Raw genomic sequence first — 23,476 nt, forward strand, 5'->3', positions numbered from 1 at the left:
TTCCTCCTCCCTCGTCCCCGAGAGGTGGGGAGTTGTCCGATGGAACCAAACAGACAGACACACCCACACTCAGTGGAGATGTCTGAAGAAGTTAGGCCAGCTTCGTTTACCTGCCAGGGATGGTAAGGTTGTTTTAAAATCTTTAAATGCTTTGTTTCTACTGCTAAAAAAAAAATCTTGGTTTAGAAAGGCTGCCCGGTCAACAACCACAATATTGGTCACAGACTCCTGAATGGAAGAACAGCAGGTGCCAGAACGCAGTAGAATCTGCTGGGTGTGCACATAGTTAATACCCTGCGTGCTGGGCCTGGTCTAAGAGTACCCCGGGAGAGGTAAAGGCACAAGGCTGGACAGTGGAGAGGGTGCACTCGGAGACCAGGAAGGGGAGAGAGGTGCAGTTAGCCCTTGTAATTGTGACATGGGCTCACTGTGGTGCTCCTTACGAAAGAAAAATTTAGATAACAGTTACTGTCTGTTCCCCTAATCTATTTAAAAAAAAAAAAAAAGCATTTTCAGAACTGCCATTTCACCCTTAGCAACTAGCCATGAGTCAGTCAAGGGAAGTTATACAAAGAACTAAATGTAGTTTAGTAGGAAATAAGGAATTAGGCAGATGAAGGTTTTGACTGCAGGTATTATTTGCTTTGTTATTCTCACGAAAGATTGTTTTTCTGCACATCTGTCCAGAAATTTTATAGCTATAAACTTAAAATATTTGTAGAAATACTATATGCAAAACCAATTTAGGATGACAAAACTAGGGCCCCTGTGTTAAGTAATCCAAGAGGTGTGATTGCTTGCATAAAAACTGACAAGCAAGTACTTTTCTTCCTCTGCAGCCCTGAATGTAACTTTTCTTCAAAACGGCTTATATCCGCATTAACACATTATAGGTCCAGTCATCTAAGGATATAGTGCAGGGAAGCATCATTCACACAACACAGTCTACAGTATTGTTCAGAACTGAATTCCAACATAACCGGAAATGCATTAAATAAAACTAATTATGCTAAAGATAACGGAGAAGACACTCAAGGTACTAAGTGCTTCTAATGCCCATACAGACTTTATGCGGAGGGGCAAGACTCAATTTTTTCCCCACAAGTGTAGTTTGGGATGTCAATCAATCAGTTTCTTCAAACATTATCAGCTTTCCCATTTAATCTATTTTGACATTCAGTTATCCTTGGAACCAAAATAATGTGTTTTAAAATAATACTGAAATCGTTACACACAAGGGATAGTGTTTAAAGCTCTAACATCTTGTATAGTAACTTCTGGGGGTAAGGTCACACATGGGGATTCACAATGTATTCAGAGCAAACAAAAAGAGTATGTGAAACTGTCAAAATCCAGAAGCATGCCCTGGAACGTAGTGGCAGCGTAAGCATGGGACAGTAGGTCAGTTGAGTCCCCCAGCTTCTCTACCATGACTAGCCTCTCTAATTTGCTTTTCTGTAATATTTATCAAGTTACTAAATGATATATCTACAAGTTTGAAGACGAACCTTTTATCTGCAACTACAGTAAAGCTGAAATACTGAAAATACAATTTCCATTGCTACACAAGAATGTAACAGAAAACGAGAGTGAGTTAGCTGAGAGATAGCTGTCACTGAAGCATCTATAGTTGGCAACAAAAATTTAGTGTTCTTTTGTAGGTTTCAGAGGAACAGCCGTGTTAGTCTGTATTCGCAAAAAGAAAAGGAGTACTTGTGGCACCTTAGAGACTAACCAATTTATTTGAGCATGAGCTTTCGTGAGCTACAGCTCACTTCATCAGATGTTTACCTCATGAGAAAGACCTAAAAAAGCAGTAAAGGAACGTAAACTGAGCTCCATTTACTTTGACTTCTTGGCTGTAACAGCCTTTACAGCTGTATTTGAAGTTCATGTTAGTATCACAATCCCTGTGGAATCCAAGTCAATATCTATGTGCTACTGATGGGTATAATGTTGTAGAAACATTTACAGCATATTTATTTTGTGACTCTCAGAGCAAGTCTCAGATCAGTTGACATGCATCCTGCCACAGAAAAAGTATGATTTAGTCTGAAATGCAGTAAATGTGAAATTTACATGGCTTTACTTCAATAGACTAGTGCTACTAATATATTTACAAGATACAAAACAAGACACTTACTCGTTTGTGTTGCCTGGCTAATCTTGCTTTAGTCTCCTCTAGTTCCTTTTGGATCTTCACTACATGCTTGTTCATCTTACGAATTGTGGAGTGTAAGATCTCCCAGATATAGAACCTACCAGAGAACCAATTATAATCTTATTGTAGCCGGTAACAAAATACAAAACACAGTAAATAGTAAACTGTAAAAGAGCAGAGAGAAAAAAATCACACGTCTAAAATCTAAAATCTTAGCTGTATTTTAGCCCCAACCTTCTTACTCATTCAGACTAACAGTGCGGGTTTCAAGTGTTACCAGAACGTATTAAGAGCACATAATCTATTACAGAAATGCATGCAGAGGAAGAATTTTCCAAAGTTTCAGCTATAACCTGAATTCCTTTGCAATTTATGCAACTTATGCATGTGAAGTACCAATATTAATACTAGGGGAGTACACTTAAACAGGTGGGTCTTCCTATTACTAACAGTGGGATCTTTCCTCCATTTTTCCTTGAACATGAGTGGTGTTCTATTTTGAATGTATTCAGGAATGCATGAAGCACATCATGGATTTGTTTTGTTAGAATGTTCTAAGTCAAGAGAGTTAAAAAACGTCACGATGCTAGAGTCTCCATAGGATACTGTCATGTGGATCCTTTTCTTTAATGATTTGGATACTCAGTGTAACTAACTATATGAACAAATAAACTGACTTTAAAAAAGTAATTATCTGAATACAATGTACTATTAACTTATAGGACTGAGAGTGATAAGTATAATTCACAAAGGTATAGCAACAACAGTACCTGCAATTATAGACGATAGTTACATGAACCAGTCTGCGTCTGGGACGTTCTCCCCACCCCCAATTAATTATTATTATTATTTGTATTGCAGCAGCACCTAGGAACCTCAGCCACATATCATGTTCCCATTGTGCTAAACTAGTGCAGACCAAGACAGTCCCTATGCCAACAAGCAGTTTGCATGGTGACTGTAGAGGTGTACCTTCCTCAGAGGCACACTGAAGTTATAGGCCATTGTCTGGAAACTAGACAAGATGGATTCTTGGGTTCCTTATAAACCTGCACCTCAACTCTAAATGGAAAATGTTGAATGACAAATATCCTTTTGGAGGGGTTGACAGGTAGGTTGTGTATGAAGTGCAAAGGTAATTTTTATTTTTTAAAAATTGCTTACTCACCATAATAGCCAAGAATTTGAGCAAAGTAAACTGGTATTCCATGTACATTATCCACAAAGTGAAAATATGTCTAAACCAACTGAATGTTAGTTTCAGCAACAGAGAATTCGTTTTGTTACCTAGTAAAATCATGAGCAAGCTCTGGAGAGAAGATCCAGTTTGCTACGGCAGCACAATCAACTATCTGCGTCCGAATCATCTTATCCACAAGCACAGCAATCATCTTGTGAGAGAGGGGGAAAAAAAAAAATCTGTTTACTGTATTAGAGCATCATGATACCTACGGTAATAAGAGATATTCAATCCTACCTGTTCATTGCTGGTGTGAAACACAGGAATAGGTGCTATCAGTTATAGCTTCTCCAGTGACCCTCTGCTTAACAGCCATCATTAGCTAGTGCAGCATGAATGCCCTCTGCAAGGGCAGTTGCTTCTCTAGAGGCCTGAGGCAACAGTGTATGCAGAGGAGTTTAACTAAAGGTGCAATTTTTACCAGATACGAGTAAGCTGGTGTGACGGTCACACTGAACTAGTTTTAAGATCACCCACACACAGTGTTAACACTAGAAGACCTGCAACAATTTAACTAAATCTGTATCTACATTTGGTTCAATTGGTGAGCACTAACTACTGCTGAATCTCAGTAACACAGCCAAACAATTAAGGTTGTATTTACCTCAATTAAGCAACAGCCACATCACAAAACCAATCTGCCACATCAGTTGATCCAGTCAATTCTACAAGCACATTGCCTTGAGCCCAAGTTTATCGTAACACTTTTTTTTTTTTTTAAATTTCAAGTAATGTCTGCAGTCAGAGCAAGTTCTAAGTGATAGACTTTTATTTCTTTGAAGCATTTGGCCCAAGTTTAGATTTTGTAATACAAACTCTTACAAAAAACTTAAGATCAAGAGAAATGATTCCATAATATTAACCACCCCAGTGGAAACGGCTGTTTTAATAAGAGCCATTCTCTTGCAGGGTTAGCAACTCAAACGCTGCACTGAGAAGATGAACGTCAAATTGCCATCAATTTGGAATAAATGCTGAAAGGAGGTAGCATAGTGAGAAACAGCTAAAAATGTGATATCTAATCTAAGATGCTGTTAGTAACACCAGTAAATAGTTTGAATTTTTTCTACTAAACAATTTAAGTAAACAGCGGCCAGGCCTTTTCTTTCTTTTTTTTTTTTTATTAAAGTGAGCATAAAATGCAACGCTGTCTTTGCAAACAATTCAGTTTCTAGGCTTCTCAGTGTTCATTTTGTTGTATCCGATTATCGTGAGAATGCAAGCTTCAATAAACATCTGAAACCACAACTCTTACCTGTGGATGGTTCTTCCAGACCTCATACACAACCCTCAGCACATGGAGCTTCCCCTCATCACTTTCAGCGAGTGTTTTGAAGACTTCATGAAACCTTATTATAACAAATAAAAGCAATCAGTGGATGCACTGCAAGTCGGTGAAGTGGTCCAGTAAAAGTTTGGTTGAGAGTATGCCTACGCAGCCTACGGTAGTGAGCCTCACAGATCGAGTCAACAGACCGGGGCTTGCACTACAGCACTAAAAGTAGCTGTGTAGACTCTGCAGCTCAGGCTAGAGCTAGGGAGGGGGGCGGGTTCAGAGGCCAAGCTGCAACTTCAAGGCGCTGTCCGTACAGCCATTTTTAGCACAGTAGTATGAGCCTCGCAAGCCCGAGTCCACGGACCCAGGCTGGGAGGCTCACTGCTACCGGCTGTGCAGACACTCTCACTGTGACCCATTCATGGGGATTCTCTGATAGGCCATGTCTACACAGGAACACTTTGGAAAGTTACGGCAGATGAACTACTAGTTTGAAGCCGACGAGAGTAAAGCCCCCATGTGGATGATCTCGCTTCGGAGTAAAGTGAAGCAATTAGGCTGCGGCAAGCCAGGGTGTGAATCTTCCCCACACTAGCCCGCTGTGGTCTCATGGTCTGCGCGAGCCCTGACGACGCGTGTTAAAGCACTCTAACAAACTGTTAAAGTGCGTCATCAGGGTGCCCACAGTTAGACCTAGACCAGCAGGCTAGTGTGGAGTAATTCACACCCCAGTTGGACGCAGTCTAATTGTTCATGTAGACAAGTCCCTAATGGAATTTAATCTATAGCGAATTATTGCCACTTTTCTCCTGAATGAGAGCAGCCACGCATGGATTTAACATTTTAACTTACCCCTTTAGTTGATTTGCCTTAACGTATCTGAGTGCTCCAGTGTAGACATGCCCTTGTAGCGTATTATCCCATACACTCCACAGCAGACGATCCTCCAACAACTCCCCTGCTAAGTTTTGTTGGTGTTTGAATGTGAGTGTTCATAACAGAAGTTGTTAAGACATAAAATGTAAATTACCAGTTTAACACCCAATGCTACAATTGATGGTGCCAGGTGTGCCAGTGACGGCAAGAAGGCTCCCTGGCCACAGCAGGCTGCCAGTGTATCATCACTTGCAGGTCGGGGCCAGCCAGGCTCGAAATTGCTACACTTCTTCCAGTGGCAGTTTATGTAGCACCTTTCTGAATTTAAGCAGCAATATAACCTGAAAACATTTCAGGTTTCACTGCTAGTTCAGAAACCAATATAGTGATTTGGGAGTGAACGGATTCAGAATGTACTTACATGAAGTGCCACGTTTTAGCACAGCATATTGTATCTACATACACAATGTTTGATCAAGAGAAATTTAAAGAACATATTTTAGACAGTTGCAACAGAATATCTATGAGTTCAAATGTTTCTGTACCAGAAGCTCGGAATCAAAAATCCAGTAAAAAATTCTAGGATGTATTTTATCTTGCTTAGGCAAATTTAAGACATTTCTATCAAAAAGCTTTTGATTTAATGTATGGTTTTATACTGACAATTACTTGTGTCGTATTTAAAATTACTTAGTTGGTATTTTATTGTGCAACACCAAGGATCGTTGGTAGACAGGTGTTACCCAGTTAACGTAAGGTTATGCCACTTGCTCTTTGGGACCTTCAACACATAGGTTTACCTATTTATCAGCTGCTCCTGCTCCAAGATGTCCCGATATATGCAGTGCTCGTGACCTCACATGTAGAGCCAGACTGCAAGGGGGAGGTCATATGAGGGATTTTCCCTACTATATGGCAGGGTTTTGCAAATATAGAGGTATTTTATATTCCAAAAGGTAATGTAAAAAAAATTGGCAAAACTCTGCCATATAGTAAAGAAATGCACCACTTACCTGCCCCCCTTTGTGCCACCCCTGGGTAGTAGGGATGTTGCCAGCACAGTGCACAACTGGAACATTTAACCAGGAGCAGGGAATGCTTGAAACCAGGGCGCAGGGTCATCTGAAAGTAAGGGTAACAAGTATGTTTTGAAATCTAATTGCTATCTGGGGCATCCTGACATAATGCAACCACTAAGTACAGCACTAGCAAGTCACCTTTGAGAAAGACACAAGTCATAAGATACTGATTGCACTGTGCTCATTTCCAACTCTTACTTTTCCTAAGTACCATCCGGTAACAGCTCTGTTTGTATTGTGGTCTTTGCTAGAGTTTACTAACCCAACATGAAAATAAAACCCAGGAATGTGTGTGTTAGTTTTTTTGGCCCTTACAAGATGAAGACAGAAACAAAAAATCACACAAGGCTGGAATTCTACACAGAAACTGATTCAGCAAAAAAGACAGGAAGTTTTTCCCCTAGCAGTACCCATAGGGGGAGCACCGCAGCGACCCCTGGAGTGGCGCCTCCATGGTGTGGTATAAGGGGCGCTGTGTGCTCCCCCCACCCTCAGTTCCTTCTTGCCAGACAACTCCGACAGAGGGGAAGGAGGGCGGGATGTGGAATAGACACGAGCAACACATCTCAAAGAACACCAGTTACAGAACAGGTAACTGTCTTTTCTTCTTTGAGTGATTGCTCATATGTATTCCACAATAGGCGATTCCAAGCTATACCTGTTGGAGGCAGGAGGAGTTCACAGATCCCCGGACAGAGCACGGGATCCTGCCGAACCTGGTGTCATCCCTGGTTTGGGAGACAATCGCATAGAGCGAGGTAAACATGTGAACCGAAGACCAAGTGGCGGCCCTACAAATATTCTGGATGGGGACGTGGGCCACAAAGGCAGCCGACGAGGCCTGGGCCCGGGCCCGAGTTGAGTGTGCCTTTACAATGGGCGGCGGGGGAACACCCGCCAGATCATACCAGGTGCGAATGCACGAGGTGATCCAGTGGGAGAGGCGCTGGGTGGAAATCGACCGACCCTGCATGCGTTCAGCTGAGGCAACTAACAGTTGAGAGGACTTCCCGAACGGCTTAGTCCGTTTCAGGTAGAAGGCCAGCGTCCTACGCACGTCGACTGCGTGGAGGCGGCGTTCCTCACTGGACGCATGGGGCTCGGGGCAGAGGACAAGCAGGAAAATGTCCTGGCCCAAGTGACAGGCGGAGACCACCTTAGGGAGGAACGTGGGGTGTGGCCGGAGCTGAACCTTATCCTTATGAAAAACCACGTACGGGGGTTCGGAGGTCAGGGCCCTGAGCTCCGAGACCTGCCTGGTCGATGTGATAGCAACCAGGAAGGCCACCTTCCACGAGAGGTGAGACCAGGAGCATGTGGTCAGAGGTTCAAACGGGGGCCCCGTGAGACGGGATAACACCAAGTTCAGGTCCCATGGCAGGACAGGGGGCCTAGCACATGGGAAAAAGACAGTTCAATCCCTTAAGCAATCATCCAGTCATAGCATGGCAGAACACCGTGTGTCCCTGCACCGGCGGATGGAAGGCCGATATGGCCAACAGGTGCACCCTGACCGACGAAAAAGCCAGGCTTTGGGCTCTAAGGTGAAGGAGGTAGTCCAGGATAAGCTAGATTGGGGTGGCCACCGGGGAAACACCTGCTTGGCGGCCCATCTGGAGAACCGGGATCACTTCGCCACGTAGGCACAGCGTGTGGAGGGCCGTCTACTTTCCAGAAGAACGCGCTGGACCCCCTCCTAACACATCCGCTCCTCCCCACCTAGCCATTGAGCAGCCACGCCGTGAGGTGGAGAGCCGCTAGGCTGGGAGGGAGGAGGCAGCCCCGGTCCTGGGAGAGCAGGTCCGGGTGGAGCGGCAATGGCTGCTGCGGAGCCACTGCCAGGCCATGAGGGTCCCGTACCAATGCTGCCGGGGCCATGCCGGGACAATCAAGAGAACCCGGGCCTTGTCCATTGTTACTTTCTCCAGGACCCTGCTGATGAGGGGGAACGGAGGGGAACACATAGAGAAACTGGTGCGACCAGGACAGGAGAAAGGCATCTGAGATGGCGCCCTTTCCCAGACCCCCCGGAGCAGAACCGGGGGCAGCACCAGTTCTGTCTCATCGCGAACAGGTCCACCTGGGGAGTTCCCCACACTTGGAAGAGCTGGTGAGCCACTTCCGGGTGGAATGACCACTTGTGCTGGGAGGACAAGTCCCTGCTCTTGCGGGCGCCCGGCAGGTGGAAGGCCCTCAGGGAGATGTCGTGGGCTATGCAGAAGTCCCACAGTCTGAGGGCTTCGCGGCAGAGGGCGGAGGATTGGGTCCTGCCTTGCCTGTTGATATAGAACACCGAGGCCATATTGTCCATGAGGACCCTGACCACCTTGCCCTATAAGTGCGAGCAGAAGGCCACGCACACACCAGACGCACCACCCTGAATTCCTTGACATTTATGTGTAGGGATAGCTCCAGGGCTGACCACAGCCCTTGGGTCTGAATGGTCCCCACATGGGCCCCCCAACCCAGGTCCGATGCATCGGACACCAGCTCCAACGACAGGGCCCTGCCTCAGAAAGGGACCCCTTGGAGCATGTTGTTCAGGGTGGACCACCACCGAAGGGAGGCAATCACCAGGTCGGGCACGGTGAGGACCTTGTCCATCCTGTCCAGGGCCTGGGAGAACTCAGAGGCCAGCCAAAGCTGGAGGGGCCTCATTTGGAGCTTGGCATGGCAGACCACATACGTGCACACCGACATGTGACCCAGGAGCTGGAGGCATGCTCTGGACGTTGTCACAGGGAACTCTGTGACCATGTCAATGAGCCCCTTTAGGGTCTCGAATCTGTCCGGTGGAAGGGATAGCGACCTTCATGTCTGTGATTGCGTGACCAGAGAGATTGAAGTGTTCTCTGACTGGTTTATGAATGTTATAATTCTTGACATCTGATTTGTGTCCATTTATTCTTTTACGTAGAGACTGTCCAGTTTGACCAATGTACATGGCAGAGGGGCATTGCTGGCACATGATGGCATATATCACAGACATGAAGGTCGCTATCTTAAAACAAAAAAACTTCAAATCCAGACTCCAGCGAGAAACTGCTGAATTGGAATTCATTTGCAAATTGGATACTATTAATTTAGGCTTAAATAGAGACTGGGAGTGGCTAAGTCATTATGCAAGGTAGCCTGTTTCCTCTTGTTTTTTCCTACCCCCCCCCCCCCCCTCCAGATGTTCTGGTTTAACTTGGAGAGTGGTCAGTTTAGATGAGCTATTACCAGCAGGAGAGTGAGTTTGTGTGTGTATGGGGGTGGGGGGGATGTGATAAAACCTGGATCTATGCAGGAAATAGCCCGACTTGATTATGTAAAGAGTTGTCACTTTGGATGGGCTAGCACCAGCAGGAGAGTGAATTTGTGTGGGGGGGTGGAGGGTGAGAAAACCTGGATTTGTGCTGGAAATGGCCCACCTGTTGATCACTTTAGATAAGCTATTACCAGCAGGACAGTGGGGTGGGAGGAGGTATTGTTTCATATTCTCTGTGTGTATATAAAGTCTGCTGCAGTTTCCACGGTATACATCTGATGAAGTGAGCTGTAGCTCACGAAAGCTCATGCTCAAATAAATTGGTTAGTCTCTAAGGTGCCAGAAGTACTCCTTTTCTTTTTTCTAACTAAATGAAGTAACTGTAACAGCTAACGACAGGTACTAGCACTAAACGAACGAAAAGTTCTGGGGACGAGCTACAGCAAAACTGGAGCAGCACAGTTCCGATGCACCTTCGCCGAAGGCAAGAAGGAACGGAAGATGGGGGGGAAGGCACACCTTATAACGCGCCATGGAGGTGCCACTCCAGGGGTCGCTGGGGTGCTGCCCCTACAGGTACTGCTAGGGGAAAAAATTCCGGCACCGGTGCACGTGGTGAGCATGCACACCTATTGTGGAATACACATGAGCAATCACTCGAAGACGACAGACAAGATAGCCATTTAAATGTGAGGTGTCTTGGTTTAACAGTTAAGATTTAAAATATACGTAGCACTGTACAGAGATCTAGAATATACTGCACTTACATCAGTAAATTTGCACCAGCTCTGTATCCTTGTACCCCGACTTCAGTTGTGCAGCCTCAAGCTACATTAAAGTGTTTTGCATCATCAGTAGTTCTACAGAGAGCACCAATATGCTTCACATTGTGGTAAAAGAGGAAGACCATTCCTCCCGTGAGAAGTTTACAATCTAACTAGAATTTTTATAGGAACATATAGGAATTAAAACTTAGACTGAACTTCAGTTTAAATGCAGGAGAGAACAGTTTAGCAAGAGACTGGTAGTACAGATAAGTCACTTTGCATGTCTGGAGTCACTAATGAGATGAAGATGAGAGGTACTGGAGGACAGACTTTTCTTGTTTAGGTTGCTCTGTGAGTGATGGTACAGGGCCACAGTTAAAGCTATATAGGGATTTCTTTTAAAATTATTTTATCTGCATTTCCTGGCTAACATTTGTGTTTGAGGACGCTACAATAAGGCATGTTTCCCTTTAGTAATATTTATTTACTATTTCCACTGCTGCTCTATGAATTAAGTCCTAGCTCCCCTGGGGATAAGTCACATTTAACTGCGCAATGACAAGATCTCAAATGGAGCTTGCAAGTTGCACTGTAATGGGCCCCATTCCTCCACAGATGCATTCTGAATGTAGCTCTTCCGCCTGCTTTCCCCATACAAGACCCCTCCATTGCCTCCCCACCTGCACCTACCTGGCTCTGCACCATGGAGCGTTAACACCACAGGATCATAACATATATAGAACTAGATTAAGTTTCACCAAGAAAGCCCATATAGGTGAGAGACATCAAGCCTTCCTGAGTACTTTATGCTGGTGGGGCCCTCTTGGCTCATTGTGGGCACTGGGAAGTGTGCTATCTATTGCTGCACTCTTCCAGGTGAGCCACAAGCTAAGGCATGTCTCAGAACGTGCAGAATCTTGACCTAGCCACATGGAGTAAAATACACATTACGATCTCTGCTTGGATAGTAAGAGTCACACTACCATCCCTTTAATAAAAAAAACTATCAGCTCTTCTCTCCTTCCTTACTTGCACATTACACTGTGCAACATACAAAACACTGAAGCTTGTGGAAGAATAGCTCTACCAAGCAAGTCACTGTTCTAATCAAAACGTGTTCCATAAACTCAGAAATATAATGCATTTATCACTTACTTTGCCAGAGCACTGAATGAGTGGCTGAAGGACTTGGCAGCTAAATGGAGCAGAGTCTGTACAAAAACTTCTATTTTCAAAGGGTTAAAGGTGAATCCTTCATCTGAAAGTTGTTTTCAAATTGAAACAGTGGGTTAAATTAAAATCAATATAGTAAGTATTTATCAAAATCTAACCCTGCAAACAAAGCACTGAAGATAATTCATGGTTTCTTTATTTTGTAAAATTTAAGATTTAGCATTTGAGCTTTACAGCCTGAACAAGGAATCAGTCAATGCTTTCTAAAAGCTGCAGTTTTATTAGCAACTCCCTCAGGCTGCAGAGATAGTCTTACCTCACTGACATGCAGCTACTGGAGTACATTTAGGACTACACTACACTGCTCCCTTATCCGCTATAGGAGGCGATTCTCAAACTCGTTTCATACCAGCAGGGAAGATGCCATTCCAATTTGAAAGTTTTATCAAACCTAGCAAAATCTACTGCTGACTTTCAAAAGCACTCATAGCAACATCTTTCTTTTCAGAGGATAACCAGGAGTTTAATCCCTTTAGGATTCCTATAACCCAGTGGTTCTCAAACTTCTTTTCCCCGCGGACCACTTGAAAATTGCTGAGGGTCTTGGCAGACCACTTAATGATCTTTCCAAATGTTGTTTGTACCGTTAGCTAACTATTGTAAAGCGCTTTGGATAAAAGAGCTATATAAAAAACCTAAATAATAATTAACGTGTTTTTCTTCCACAAATAAAAGCACAGAACTCATATTTTAATATCAGTAGTCTCTCCCTCAGCCACAGCCCTGGAGCTGGAGAAAGTCGCCTCTTTCATTGGCCGCTGCAGCCCTGCATGTCCCAAATTCTCTCCACCCCCTCTTCTCACCCCACGACCCCCTATTCCCCCTAAGGCCACCACCTCACCTTACATGTGCATCTTTTCCAGGGTCCAGGCACCTAATTACGGCCCTTCATTCTCTCGTGTGCAGCCATCCAGGTGTGCACCTTAGAAGGAACTATCTGCGGACCACCTGAATAGAACTTGCGGACCACACTTTGAGAACCTCTGCTATAACCCATTCTTCCCCTGACTTGGGACACTCCTACACCACTTTATTATCTCCATGTATTTCGATTTTTATATATTCGTCTAGGTGCCTGTACAATCTCACGTATTACTGAATTATTCAAGTTCTTTTTCAACCAAGCTACCAACTTTAGATGTGACTTCTCAAACCTCTCTTCTAAGACATCGGAGAACAGATAAGCCCTGGACAGAAAGACACTGGATGTCTACGGCAAGGGTGAGGCTGGGAAGTGAGCTCAAGTCAAGGCCCCCTTACAAGAATGTCTATTTTGTTTAGACCAGGAGAATGGCAGCTTGAGCTCTTAGCTGTTCTGAACTGCTAAGGTAATCTATAAAGAGGCGCTCTCACATACTTAGGACACAAACCACGTTACATTTTCTAGATCAAAACTAATGCCAAGAAATGCATCCTGATGGTGAAGTTTGAGGGACTTTTTCATTCTTTCATACTGTCTTTGTTAGCAACAGCCACCCAATAGTACATCTCAAATACCAGTTTACTCCTTCTTACCAGTATCCCATTGATAAGAATGGATCCTGTCCATGGGGCAAGAGAAACAAAAATACACTCAATGTTTTATAGTGGTTCCGTTTTCTGTCAAGTGATGCCAAATGGAGGAAGTGTAAAAAGTCATGAGGCAATGTACCAGGCACAACTCCTAGTTCGACAGGCTGGTGAAAGTAGTTTTGAACAAAGAATAAATGACCTAGTAATGCCTAATGTCAGATATCCTTACCGTCGTCATCATCCTGGTTAGGGTTGGGCACATCTTTTAAGATGCCGAATATTTCATCATTACTTGTCTTGTTTTTAATGGCAATGGTCAAACAGAGTGCGACAGTATATCCCGGCAGAGACTCTAAACATAAGACAAAAGGTCTGATCATCTTCAAAATTAATTGCAAATGAATATGGGTTACTTTTATGTCAGCTTGTGCATTTCTCAGAAAAGCACACACTTTTCCTTGAACAATTAAAAAAACCCAACAATTACTGCTTTGTATTAATAGAACTGAGATTTTGGCATGCTGGAAATATGGATTTTGCAGCAATCTGCAGGCTCAAATGCTACATCTGGACCACACGCAGCCAACTCACAAATCTCTAATTTCTCTCAAGATGTGAACTTGTTTTAATAGTCGGTGAATAGTTCAATCATGTAATGACACTTTAAACCACAGTCACAATGCCAGGTAGCGAGGATGTTAAGAACTGTGGCAGCACCTCCCCATATTAAAGCTTGGCAAAACTAGTACACTCAAAATTCCTTTTGTCCTTTCTTCCTCCCAAGTCCACTTTTTCCTCTATTTCATTAGCAAAAAGTTATCCACACCTAGATACACATATCTTTTCTGCCTCTCAACTCACCCCCACATTTACCCAAAATCTTGCTGCTACCACCCTGCTCCTCATGTCACTGTCCGCATCAGCAGCCCCATAGAATCCTTCCTTCCTATCTGCGACATCAAATTCAGTCCCCACTTGGCCTCAACTTTAGAGGCCTTACATAACAGTTCCTTTGCCTACATATGTCCTCCAATTTCCTTCTACTTCCTTGGAGAGTCTCTTCATTTCCTTCTCCCGCTCACCTTGTGACTTCAGTCGTGACACTCCTTATACTTATGGCACTCATCTTTTTTTCTTCACAAATAATCTCTCCACATCATTTTTCCCCTTAACTATGGTCTTACTCCTGTCTGTTTGCTTGCTTCATTTATTAGACAGAGTTCTTTGGAGCTTACCAAGAGCTCTTTCGTTTGTTTCTGAAACAAATGTGGCACTCAACGAATAGTAAGTTATCTTCACTATGCTGTTCAACTTTTGTGCATCACTCAGCTCAGACACTAAAAACAGAAGCCAAACTGACTTTTAGGCTTCCTTGCAACTAGCACAATGCTGCAGCATTCAGGCAGCAAACACTGCAGGGTAATTGGCATTTTAAAGTTGTTAGGAACGCTTCTTCAGTGAATTCCCTCCCAACCTGCCCCAAATCAAAGTTTTAGACCTAAACTATATTACTGTGCCCAACTCAAGCAATTTTTCCAGGTCAAAAGTCAGCCTTTTTATTTCCACTGTGAATTTTCTTCTATAAAGATAACTAATTTGACCCAGAAACTAGAGCGTTTCCTTTCTTGATCAGATTCAAATCAGATAACCTTTTCTTCAGAATGCTATCAAAATATTAAACTCTTCTACATAGCTTTTATACTTACTATTGCTTTCATCTCCGTATTTATAAATACACGATGGGTTTGCAGGACTAAGGACAGAGAAGGTAGCAGGAACAATATCAATTATTCGCTGATGGTATGAAAGCCTGCAAGAGAAAATTTCAGTTGTAATAGAATTACCAGTGGAATATTTTCAGGAATACCACATGGCGTTGCCTTAAAGATGCTCGTATTTTATTATGTTTTAATTTTGGCAGAACAAAAACCAAGAAGTCTGAATATTACTACATTTTATCGAGGATAGTTCCTTCCAGACATTAAGAGTCAATGAAACCACATTGTGCATTGACCTTCCAATGGACATTTTAAAAAAATGTCTTTAAAAAAATTATATTCTCAACTTCACATATTTAACTTTGTTCAGAGAAAGGTTAAGAGGAACCATCAGTCAGGGCCACATTTTATTAAAACACTGCACATGCTATGTGGATCACAGGCAAAATACTGGTGCTACAATTTAAAATTCAATGAAATAAAGTAATCTTGACTTCTCCATTTTAACCCTCAGTTCCATCCAACCTTTATAAACATTTAAGAATTAGCCTACCACCATCTGAGGTGAGATGGAAGGGATCCACAGACAAAATATTTCTCTTTTGCCAGTCAGTGCTTTTACTCCTTCTATGCTTCCTGACTCAAAAAGGAATAAGTGAAAATAGTTTTCATTTGGGATTCTAATGTTGGATCATATTAAAGAAGTTCTGTATTAAAATCACAAATGAGTTTGATTCCCCATAGTTTAAATTCCAGGGTATTACTAATTAAGAGGTCTCTTGCTTTTTGGTACTGTTTCTCTCCCTCTATGCGTGAAACTTGCAAGCTGCTAATTGTGTTAGTACATTCTAAGACAGAGTCTGTTCTCAAAGCAATTCTTTGTAACAACCACTCACACAGAGAAGAGACTCAAAACAATACTCTAACAACAGAAACAGCACCGAGAGACTCCCTGCCCTTTTGTTGTATTCATCTCGCTTTGTTAACAATTGTGATTAAAATAGAGATAGAGGACATATGTATGTGGATGGATGCTTGGTGTGGATAATAACTGAATGATCAGGGAGGTGCCAGCCTAAGAATGCAGTGTCCATCGGCTGAAGAAGGCGTCAAGTGGAAATAACCAGAGGACCCCCCAGAGGGCAGACTGGAATCCACCCTACAACCTCAAGAATGGGAGAACCAAAGAACAAGATAACATCTGATTCCTAACATCCTGTTTGCATTTTTGACTGCCGCTGCACACTGCATGGACGTCTTCAGAGAACTATCCACAATGACTCCAAGATCTTTCTTCTGATTAGTTGTAGCTAAATTAGCCCCCGTCATATTGTATGTATAGTTAGGGTTATTTTTTCCATTGTGAATTACTTTACATTTATCCACATTAAATTTCATTTGCCATTTTGTTGCCCAATCACTTAGTTTTGTGAGATCTTTTTGAAGTTTTCACAGTCTGCTTTGGTCTTAACTATCTTGAGCAGTTTAGTATTGTCTGCAAACTTTTCCACCTCACTGTTTACCCCTTTCTCCAGATCATTTATAAATAAGTTGAATAGGATTGGTCCTTGGACTGACTCTTGGGGAACACCACTAGTTACCCCTCTCCATTCTGAAAATTTACCATTTATTCCTTTGTTCTGTGTCTTTTAACCAGTTCTCAATCCATGAAAGGATCTTCCCTCTTATCCCATGACAACTTAATTTACCTAAGAGCCTTTGGTGAGGGACCTTGTCAAAGGCTTTCTGGAAATCTAAGTACACTATGTCCACTGGATCCCCCTTGTCCACATGTTTGTTGACCCCCCTCAAAGAACTCTAATTGATTAGTAAGACACGATCTCCCTTTACAGAAACCATGTTGACTTTTGCGCAACAATTTATGTTCTTCTGTGTCTGACAATTTTATTCTTTACTATTGTTTCAACTACCAGGCGGGCAGAGGGGAGCCCAAGAGCAGGTAGCTGGGAGTTTGGGGGGCAGCTGGGCTCTAGCTGGACCCCCGAGCCACCCCAGGGTGATAGCCCAAGCTGTGAGCCAGGTGCAGGGTTCACAGCAGAGAAATCTACCCACCTTCCTTGTCAATTTCAGAGCTCCAGCACAGAGCCCTGAAATTGACAAGAATTTTAGCCAATGAAGCAATGCAACGCCTAGGCAGACACAGTCGCCCTAACTACATGGGCATAAGCCCTATGCCTCTTGCGGGTCTGCTGTCGTCAGTGTAACATGGCACTCACACTGGTGGGAGCAAGGCTGTAGCATAGACACCACCATAGTTAGGTTCACATAAGCTGCCCTACATCAACCTAACTGTTGTGTCAACCAAGCCCATGTCACGTAAGCACTTTGAAAAATTTTACCCTTATTTCCTCCCCCTCACCAGCTGCTGGACCAATCCTGAGCACTGGCAATTTCCTTTAAGTCAATGAGAATCCTGGATCCTCATCACCGATCAAATTAGGCCCTGTGCTACTTGAAAGCCATTAATAAGGTAGAACTCAAAAGTAGGTTCCTTCCTACATTTAGTTTATGAATGACCAATACTTTCCAGCAACATTACTTCCTCTGCCATCCCCCACAATCAACTTCCGTCACTTAAGTCCAAGTAAAGGGAGTGTCTAACGCTCTGGACTTGCATCTAAAAGTGAACTGTAGCTGTGAATATTTCACTTCCTATTTAAAGGCATCACTTCTCCAACCTATTAGGAGAGTGGGAGTGTCCCATTACTGGCATATTTCCAGGAGTCTTATCAGCCAAGACAACAAAACAGATTGACACATCTACGGAAAACATGAATTAATAGAATGTGCTATATGGGAAAGAGTTCATCAGTACATATACAGGCACAAAGTTGAAAGGAATCTGGTTCTTTGTTTACTTTTAGATACTATTATCAGACAAACTTGATAGTAAATACCATACTCCTAAAGTGGTGTGTTGAAAAGCTTCACTTACCTCATGCATTTTTCCAAGACTTCTCTTACAAATTTGGGTTTGGGCTTATCAAGGTCATGAGTAAGACAATCCGACCTATCAAAGTGCAAAATTTGATAGCATTTAACAAGCATTTGATAGCATTTAACAAGCATTGCTTCTTAATCTGTTCTTAGATTGGCTCAGTGCTGTACAAAGTGTTCACAGTTAAGCTACAATGCTCTTTCCCGCTCTCTACGGGTGTCAGCAATTTTGAGATGGGGTACTAACACATAATGGTATTAGAATCTATGAACTGCCAACATGGAGTCTCATCTTTGCAAATACATATTGAAATAAGTGATTTCTAATTACAATAAAAACTGGTTTAACTGTATTAAGCACATTGTGATATATTAGTTACACAAGGACAGTATTTTGCATCCTGTCTAAATTTAAATGGTTATGAAGTTAAGGCACGGTGGTGAGGATGCTATGGTGATTAGTGCTTTAGAGAGATGTCAACTACAGATAGCTGGGGACAACTATTAGCAGTGCCACTGGCAAGTTATGGATACATTCGAAAGTCGTATGCAATACAAATGGCTCAAATGGGGACCTCAAAAAGAAACTTACCAATCTTCCCAGCTCCAACGGAACTGAAAGTTACTCAGATGGTGGGAAAACCAGTTCATGAACCTTTTAAAGAGGGAAATGTTATAGTTCCATTAAATATGCAACAACTCACAGAACAAAAAATTAGATGAGAGTTCCAATTACACTTTTCAAAGGCAAGCCTAGAGCCATTTCAATAGTCGAGAAAAATGTGTCCCAAAAAACGATGAACAGAAAGAAAAGTTCAGAGTAAGAGTCGTTAGTGAGTCACCTGTTCAGGTTAAAAGGCACACTCGTGTCTGGTATGTCAGAGTTGATGTTAAAGCACCGTTTATAACAGAATGGAAATGCACTGGTATACTAAGGTCAACAATGTTTAGCTTCTTTGCTTTAGGTGCCCAAATTAAGTGGGATATTTTCAGCAGTGCATAAGAGACTTGGGATTTCCACTGCAAATAAGTGAGACTTATGTTCCGAAGTCCCCTCGGCACTTTTGAAAATCACCCCTTACACAGCCTCTCCCCCATCTCCAATACTTGCTAAGCACTGAACTCCAAATGAAGCCAAGTTTGTCAAGTGTATAGATCTATCTACAGAGGTCTTTGGTCATATGTTCATATAGAAGTGCAACAGGCAATTTCAAAAGGGGGTTATTAGACTTTTCTTTTTCATTCTTCTCACTATTTTATCAGCTAAAATATGATTCACACATGCAGAGTAGTTTTTCTTATTTGGCAGATAACTTTCTTTACATAGTCCTTTGTAAGATATAGCTTTTCTTTCAATTACTAGAAGCCACTGATTAATCAGGTCACAACGTATGGTTTTAGAGCAATTACTAGCCTGCAACACTTAAAAAATTCACATAGAGTCCATGAAGCATCAAACAAGGAAGAATGAAAAGTGACAACTCTGCAGTCTTAGCCCACTACCTAAGCTCCCATCAAAATGATGACAAAACTTTGTTATTTGGTTCCAGGTGGCTCCATCTTAGTGGTCTGTAAGGCACCTCTAAGGAGTAAACTTAACATGTGTGTTCTTAGATACCAAACATCAAGGCCGTGTCTGCACTTGCAGCGATGAGCAGGGTGCCTGTAGCTGCATGTGGCAGTGGGGAAAGGCTCCAGCAGCGGAACACCACACTGCTAGAAACAGGCACTTCTTGGGAACGCAGGGAGCCACGCAGAGTGTGCACCCTGAAGTTCTGTACTCTGCACACCTAAGCAGCGCTGCGCTGTCTACACTATTTATACCCAGGCTGTGGGGGCGTGTAGTGTCTGCACTCTACACACCGCCGTAAGTGCAGTCACACCTTAGGTTTAGTGAGAGTCACTTTGGCCTTTGAGACAGAATGGAGATAGTCTCATGCTCTGTCAGATTCACCACATTGGCCCCATTATATCAGTTTATTAACGTAAGCAAAGATAGCTGACTGCAAATATGTAGATTGTCTTAATGATTTTCTCCATAGCAGTTGTAATTCTTACAACATGTTGCACAAGCTTCACGTAACCCTTAGAACAATGAACTGTCACCCTCCTTTAGCCTGCTATCCCACTGTAAACCAACACTCAACCCCTCCCTCAGGCCAGAGACTGGAAGTGGCATGCATCAGCAGAGCAGTGTGTGGACTGAGCTCACAACTGCACCATGCTCGTAGGCAGAGCAGTGGGTTGGCAGTATAAGGTAACTGCCCTTCTGAGAGTAGGGAGAGAAGGGTCTCAGCAGACAGCAGAGAAAGGTGAGCAAATGCTAATTAGATGCCCATCCTTCAGATGCCCATTCTTCAGTTTAGAAGGCTCAAGACTAGAGCTCAAATGTTAAACACTCTACTTAGGATTTACAGTTGGTTTTTTAATGGAGCCAGTAGGTAGTAGGAAGAATATAATGTGACCCATTTTCAATCCATCAATGTACAATGAGGAAAACGTTCTGATGTTCCTGAAATGCATAAGCACTTACCTGTCTATACACGTAGTGTTCATTGTATCCAAGCGCATGTACAGCATTTCTGTGGCTTGTGCAAGCTACAAGTGTCTAATTAAGGTAAAGAGGAGTCCAATAAATCAGAGCTTACACTAACTCTTTCCACTTTCCTAGGAGGGTTTGCAGAAGGATTTTTTTCCCCGCAGTAACATCTCACTTTTCAACTATCCCAAGCTGGGGCAAGTCCTGGTAATTTCACAGAAAACAGAAACTGCAGTTTTCCCAATAGGTAGACACTTGTCTCTGCTAATAGAGAGAGTACTTTACAAGACAACGGAAGCTGCACATCTAGTGATACTTGCTGCCATCCAGATTATTATGGAGACCCAAATTTCAGTGACCGCAAAGCACTCTGGCTTCTGAAGAGACAGAGCTTTTTGGAGAGGATGCAGTCTAACACATTAAAGAACTCAGTAAGAAGCAACAAAAACAAACCACCTTCACTCATTTTTATCTTCATTTCTCTGAATACTGCACTTGTTTTGCCACATTGTTTTCACCACTAGGGTTAGCAGAGATTTTTGGGGAAGAATTTAAACAGAAGGCAGCTCAAAAATGGATGACAGTTCTCCATGATTCTTAACTGCTAATATTTTTAAAGACATGGGGCAATGTAAGATAGCAAGGGGATGACATCCCTGCTATGATGCAGCAAGAAAACTGCAGCAGCTATTTCAGTGACAAACTTGTTGCATAAGTGTATATGCTAAATCTATTAATCTGGGTTGAGTTAGAAACAGACTGAAAATTTTCACCCAATCAAGTCATCCACAGTCAATTTTACATTTTTTGTAATATTAATCTTCTGGAAGCCAGAGTGAGCCTTTAAAGCTGGTTCATTTAAGATCATGACACCACTGAGATACAGGTGTGTCAAAGACTTAACTCTAAATTTCACGAACTTTATCTAAGCTGTAAAACACAACACAATAGGATCTGAAACTTGATATTGCATAAGTCTTAAACCATACAGACTTTTTAAACTACCTGCACTGTTTAAGTGATGTCCTTATCTCTTCCAGGACAAAGATCCCTACCTGAGTCTTTGCAGGTAAGTAAGGAGAATATAGTCTAACAATTTACTTTTAAAAAAGTTTATTTATAAAACATACATTTTGCTGTTGATCAGGAAGTGATCTCAACATTAACAAGCCTTAGAAGCTCCATTCACTTTCAAGTGAAATTTCTAGTGGTACAACTTACACAAATGCTGCTGCTATTTGTAATTAATTTCAGACCCTGATATTAACAAAGAGTTAATACGCAGAGACAAAGTAACTGAGAAACCAACGTGCTCTGTTCACTGAAGTAAATATGTCAGGTTTACTGACAGTGTTTCCTTCATTATGATTCAATAATATGGCATAATTACAGTCATCTCTATTCTAGCACATGGGATTTATTTTTAAAATTAGTGCTTAAAACACTGGAGATTTTCCCCATCACTTTGACACTAGAGTAACAGAACTACAATGGCTATTTGTCTGCATTGTTCTTTCACATACCCAGTACTGATGGGCAAAGTATTTGATTGTTTTATTCAATTGAATAAGGGGAGAAGTCACTGCTAAAATTTATGCCAACACTCAGTTTTCCAGAGAACAAAGGAAAAAGCATTCAAGCTACCGTGTTCCTCAACAACAAGGAAAGGATACAACTTGTGGTAAAGAGCCAGGTTGAAGTTTGCACAATTCAATCAGAAGTGTTGTGTACATGACCTCAATGTGGGGTGGAACTGGAAGCTGAAACAGTTCTGCAAATACTACCTGGGGGGAAGGAGGAAAAAAACATGTGATCAGAGCCCTGTCTTGACACACACACACACTTCCACCATCATGTCTGAGTCTGCACAATTCTGACGAACAACAGTATCAAGTGACTATACACCACAAATAAGGCATGTTTCATCTGTTAAACTCTTGCTATGAGGGCTATAAGATGTATTTACAAAATGGATAGCTCCAAAAGAATGCCTCTCCCACTGAGCGCATGCACATACTATTCATACGCAGCCTTGTGAAAGTTTTTGCAACAAGAACTACCGCAAGACCCATTCAGGACCCTCAACACACGTGACACTAAAACCCCACCACCTTAAATGCCACTCTCCTGCTCACTCAACACCCCTACAGTAGCTTAGTGAACAGTCTTCCAAGTTGGCTTGATTTTGAGAGAGACATCTTAAGTTTGAGCCCCTATTGGCTTGTAAACAAAGGAGTCTTGTAAAACTATCAATTCGAACATTTTTTAAACTGAGTTATTGTTCTACATTGTCTACAATCAAAATATTGCATCACTGAGAACTTGAATGCGAAACTATAAACAAAAGTAGACAGTTAAGTTTCATGACCCAATCCAGAGAAGTTACGGAAGGTAAAACAGCAAAAAGGGGAAAATAAAACATTTAGTTTTTATTTAAAGGAGTTAAGGAAATCAGTTAAAATATATTTAAGTTGATGCTGTCCTCAGATATTGCAAAAAAATCTATAAATTAAATTATTTGAAAGAAAGTAAGTTCATTAGTTAGGAGCATTCCAAACTATACTACAAAACAAAAGTTTCAACTTGGTGGCTTTAAATATTAATGCTACTGAAGTAATTTTCTTTAAGCTTGTCTTATTTTGCAAGTTTCTATGAGATTTAAAAAAAAACAGTCTGAAAATTGCACTGTATTACAATTTAAAATGCGTACATTTGTATTCGATCCAATCTGTGTTGATGTAAGTACCACAGGTAGCGATGCCGACAGTTCAGGATGCCAAACACTTGCTTTAACACCCTGTTTTCAGTTGATTGTCAAAATTCTAAAGTTAAATTGTTTGGTCTGAAATTCTCCACAACAGGTATTT

At 42.3% G+C, this 23,476-nt stretch overlaps 1 protein-coding gene across 2 annotated transcripts in view; it reads right to left on the minus strand.

Moving 5' to 3' along the window:
- Positions 1-23,476, minus strand: part of NCBP1 (nuclear cap binding protein subunit 1) — a 55,370-nt gene that overhangs the window by 2,777 nt on the left and 29,117 nt on the right. For both annotated transcript variants that reach the window (XM_048849694.2, XM_048849693.2), the window contains exons 11-20: positions 22,283-22,393; positions 20,604-20,668; positions 18,663-18,725; positions 18,069-18,143; positions 15,101-15,204; positions 13,624-13,746; positions 11,805-11,907; positions 4,657-4,750; positions 3,449-3,552; positions 2,144-2,258 (exon numbers count right to left, since the gene is read on the minus strand). In XM_048849694.2, the coding sequence (XP_048705651.1) occupies positions 2,144-2,258; positions 3,449-3,552; positions 4,657-4,750; positions 11,805-11,907; positions 13,624-13,746; positions 15,101-15,204; positions 18,069-18,143; positions 18,663-18,725; positions 20,604-20,668; positions 22,283-22,393 (957 nt within the window). The remainder of the gene's footprint in view (positions 1-2,143; positions 2,259-3,448; positions 3,553-4,656; positions 4,751-11,804; positions 11,908-13,623; positions 13,747-15,100; positions 15,205-18,068; positions 18,144-18,662; positions 18,726-20,603; positions 20,669-22,282; positions 22,394-23,476) is intronic.

Source organism: Caretta caretta, chromosome 5 (assembly GCF_965140235.1).
Source record: "Caretta caretta isolate rCarCar2 chromosome 5, rCarCar1.hap1, whole genome shotgun sequence".
Lineage (NCBI taxonomy): Eukaryota > Metazoa > Chordata > Testudines > Cheloniidae > Caretta > Caretta caretta.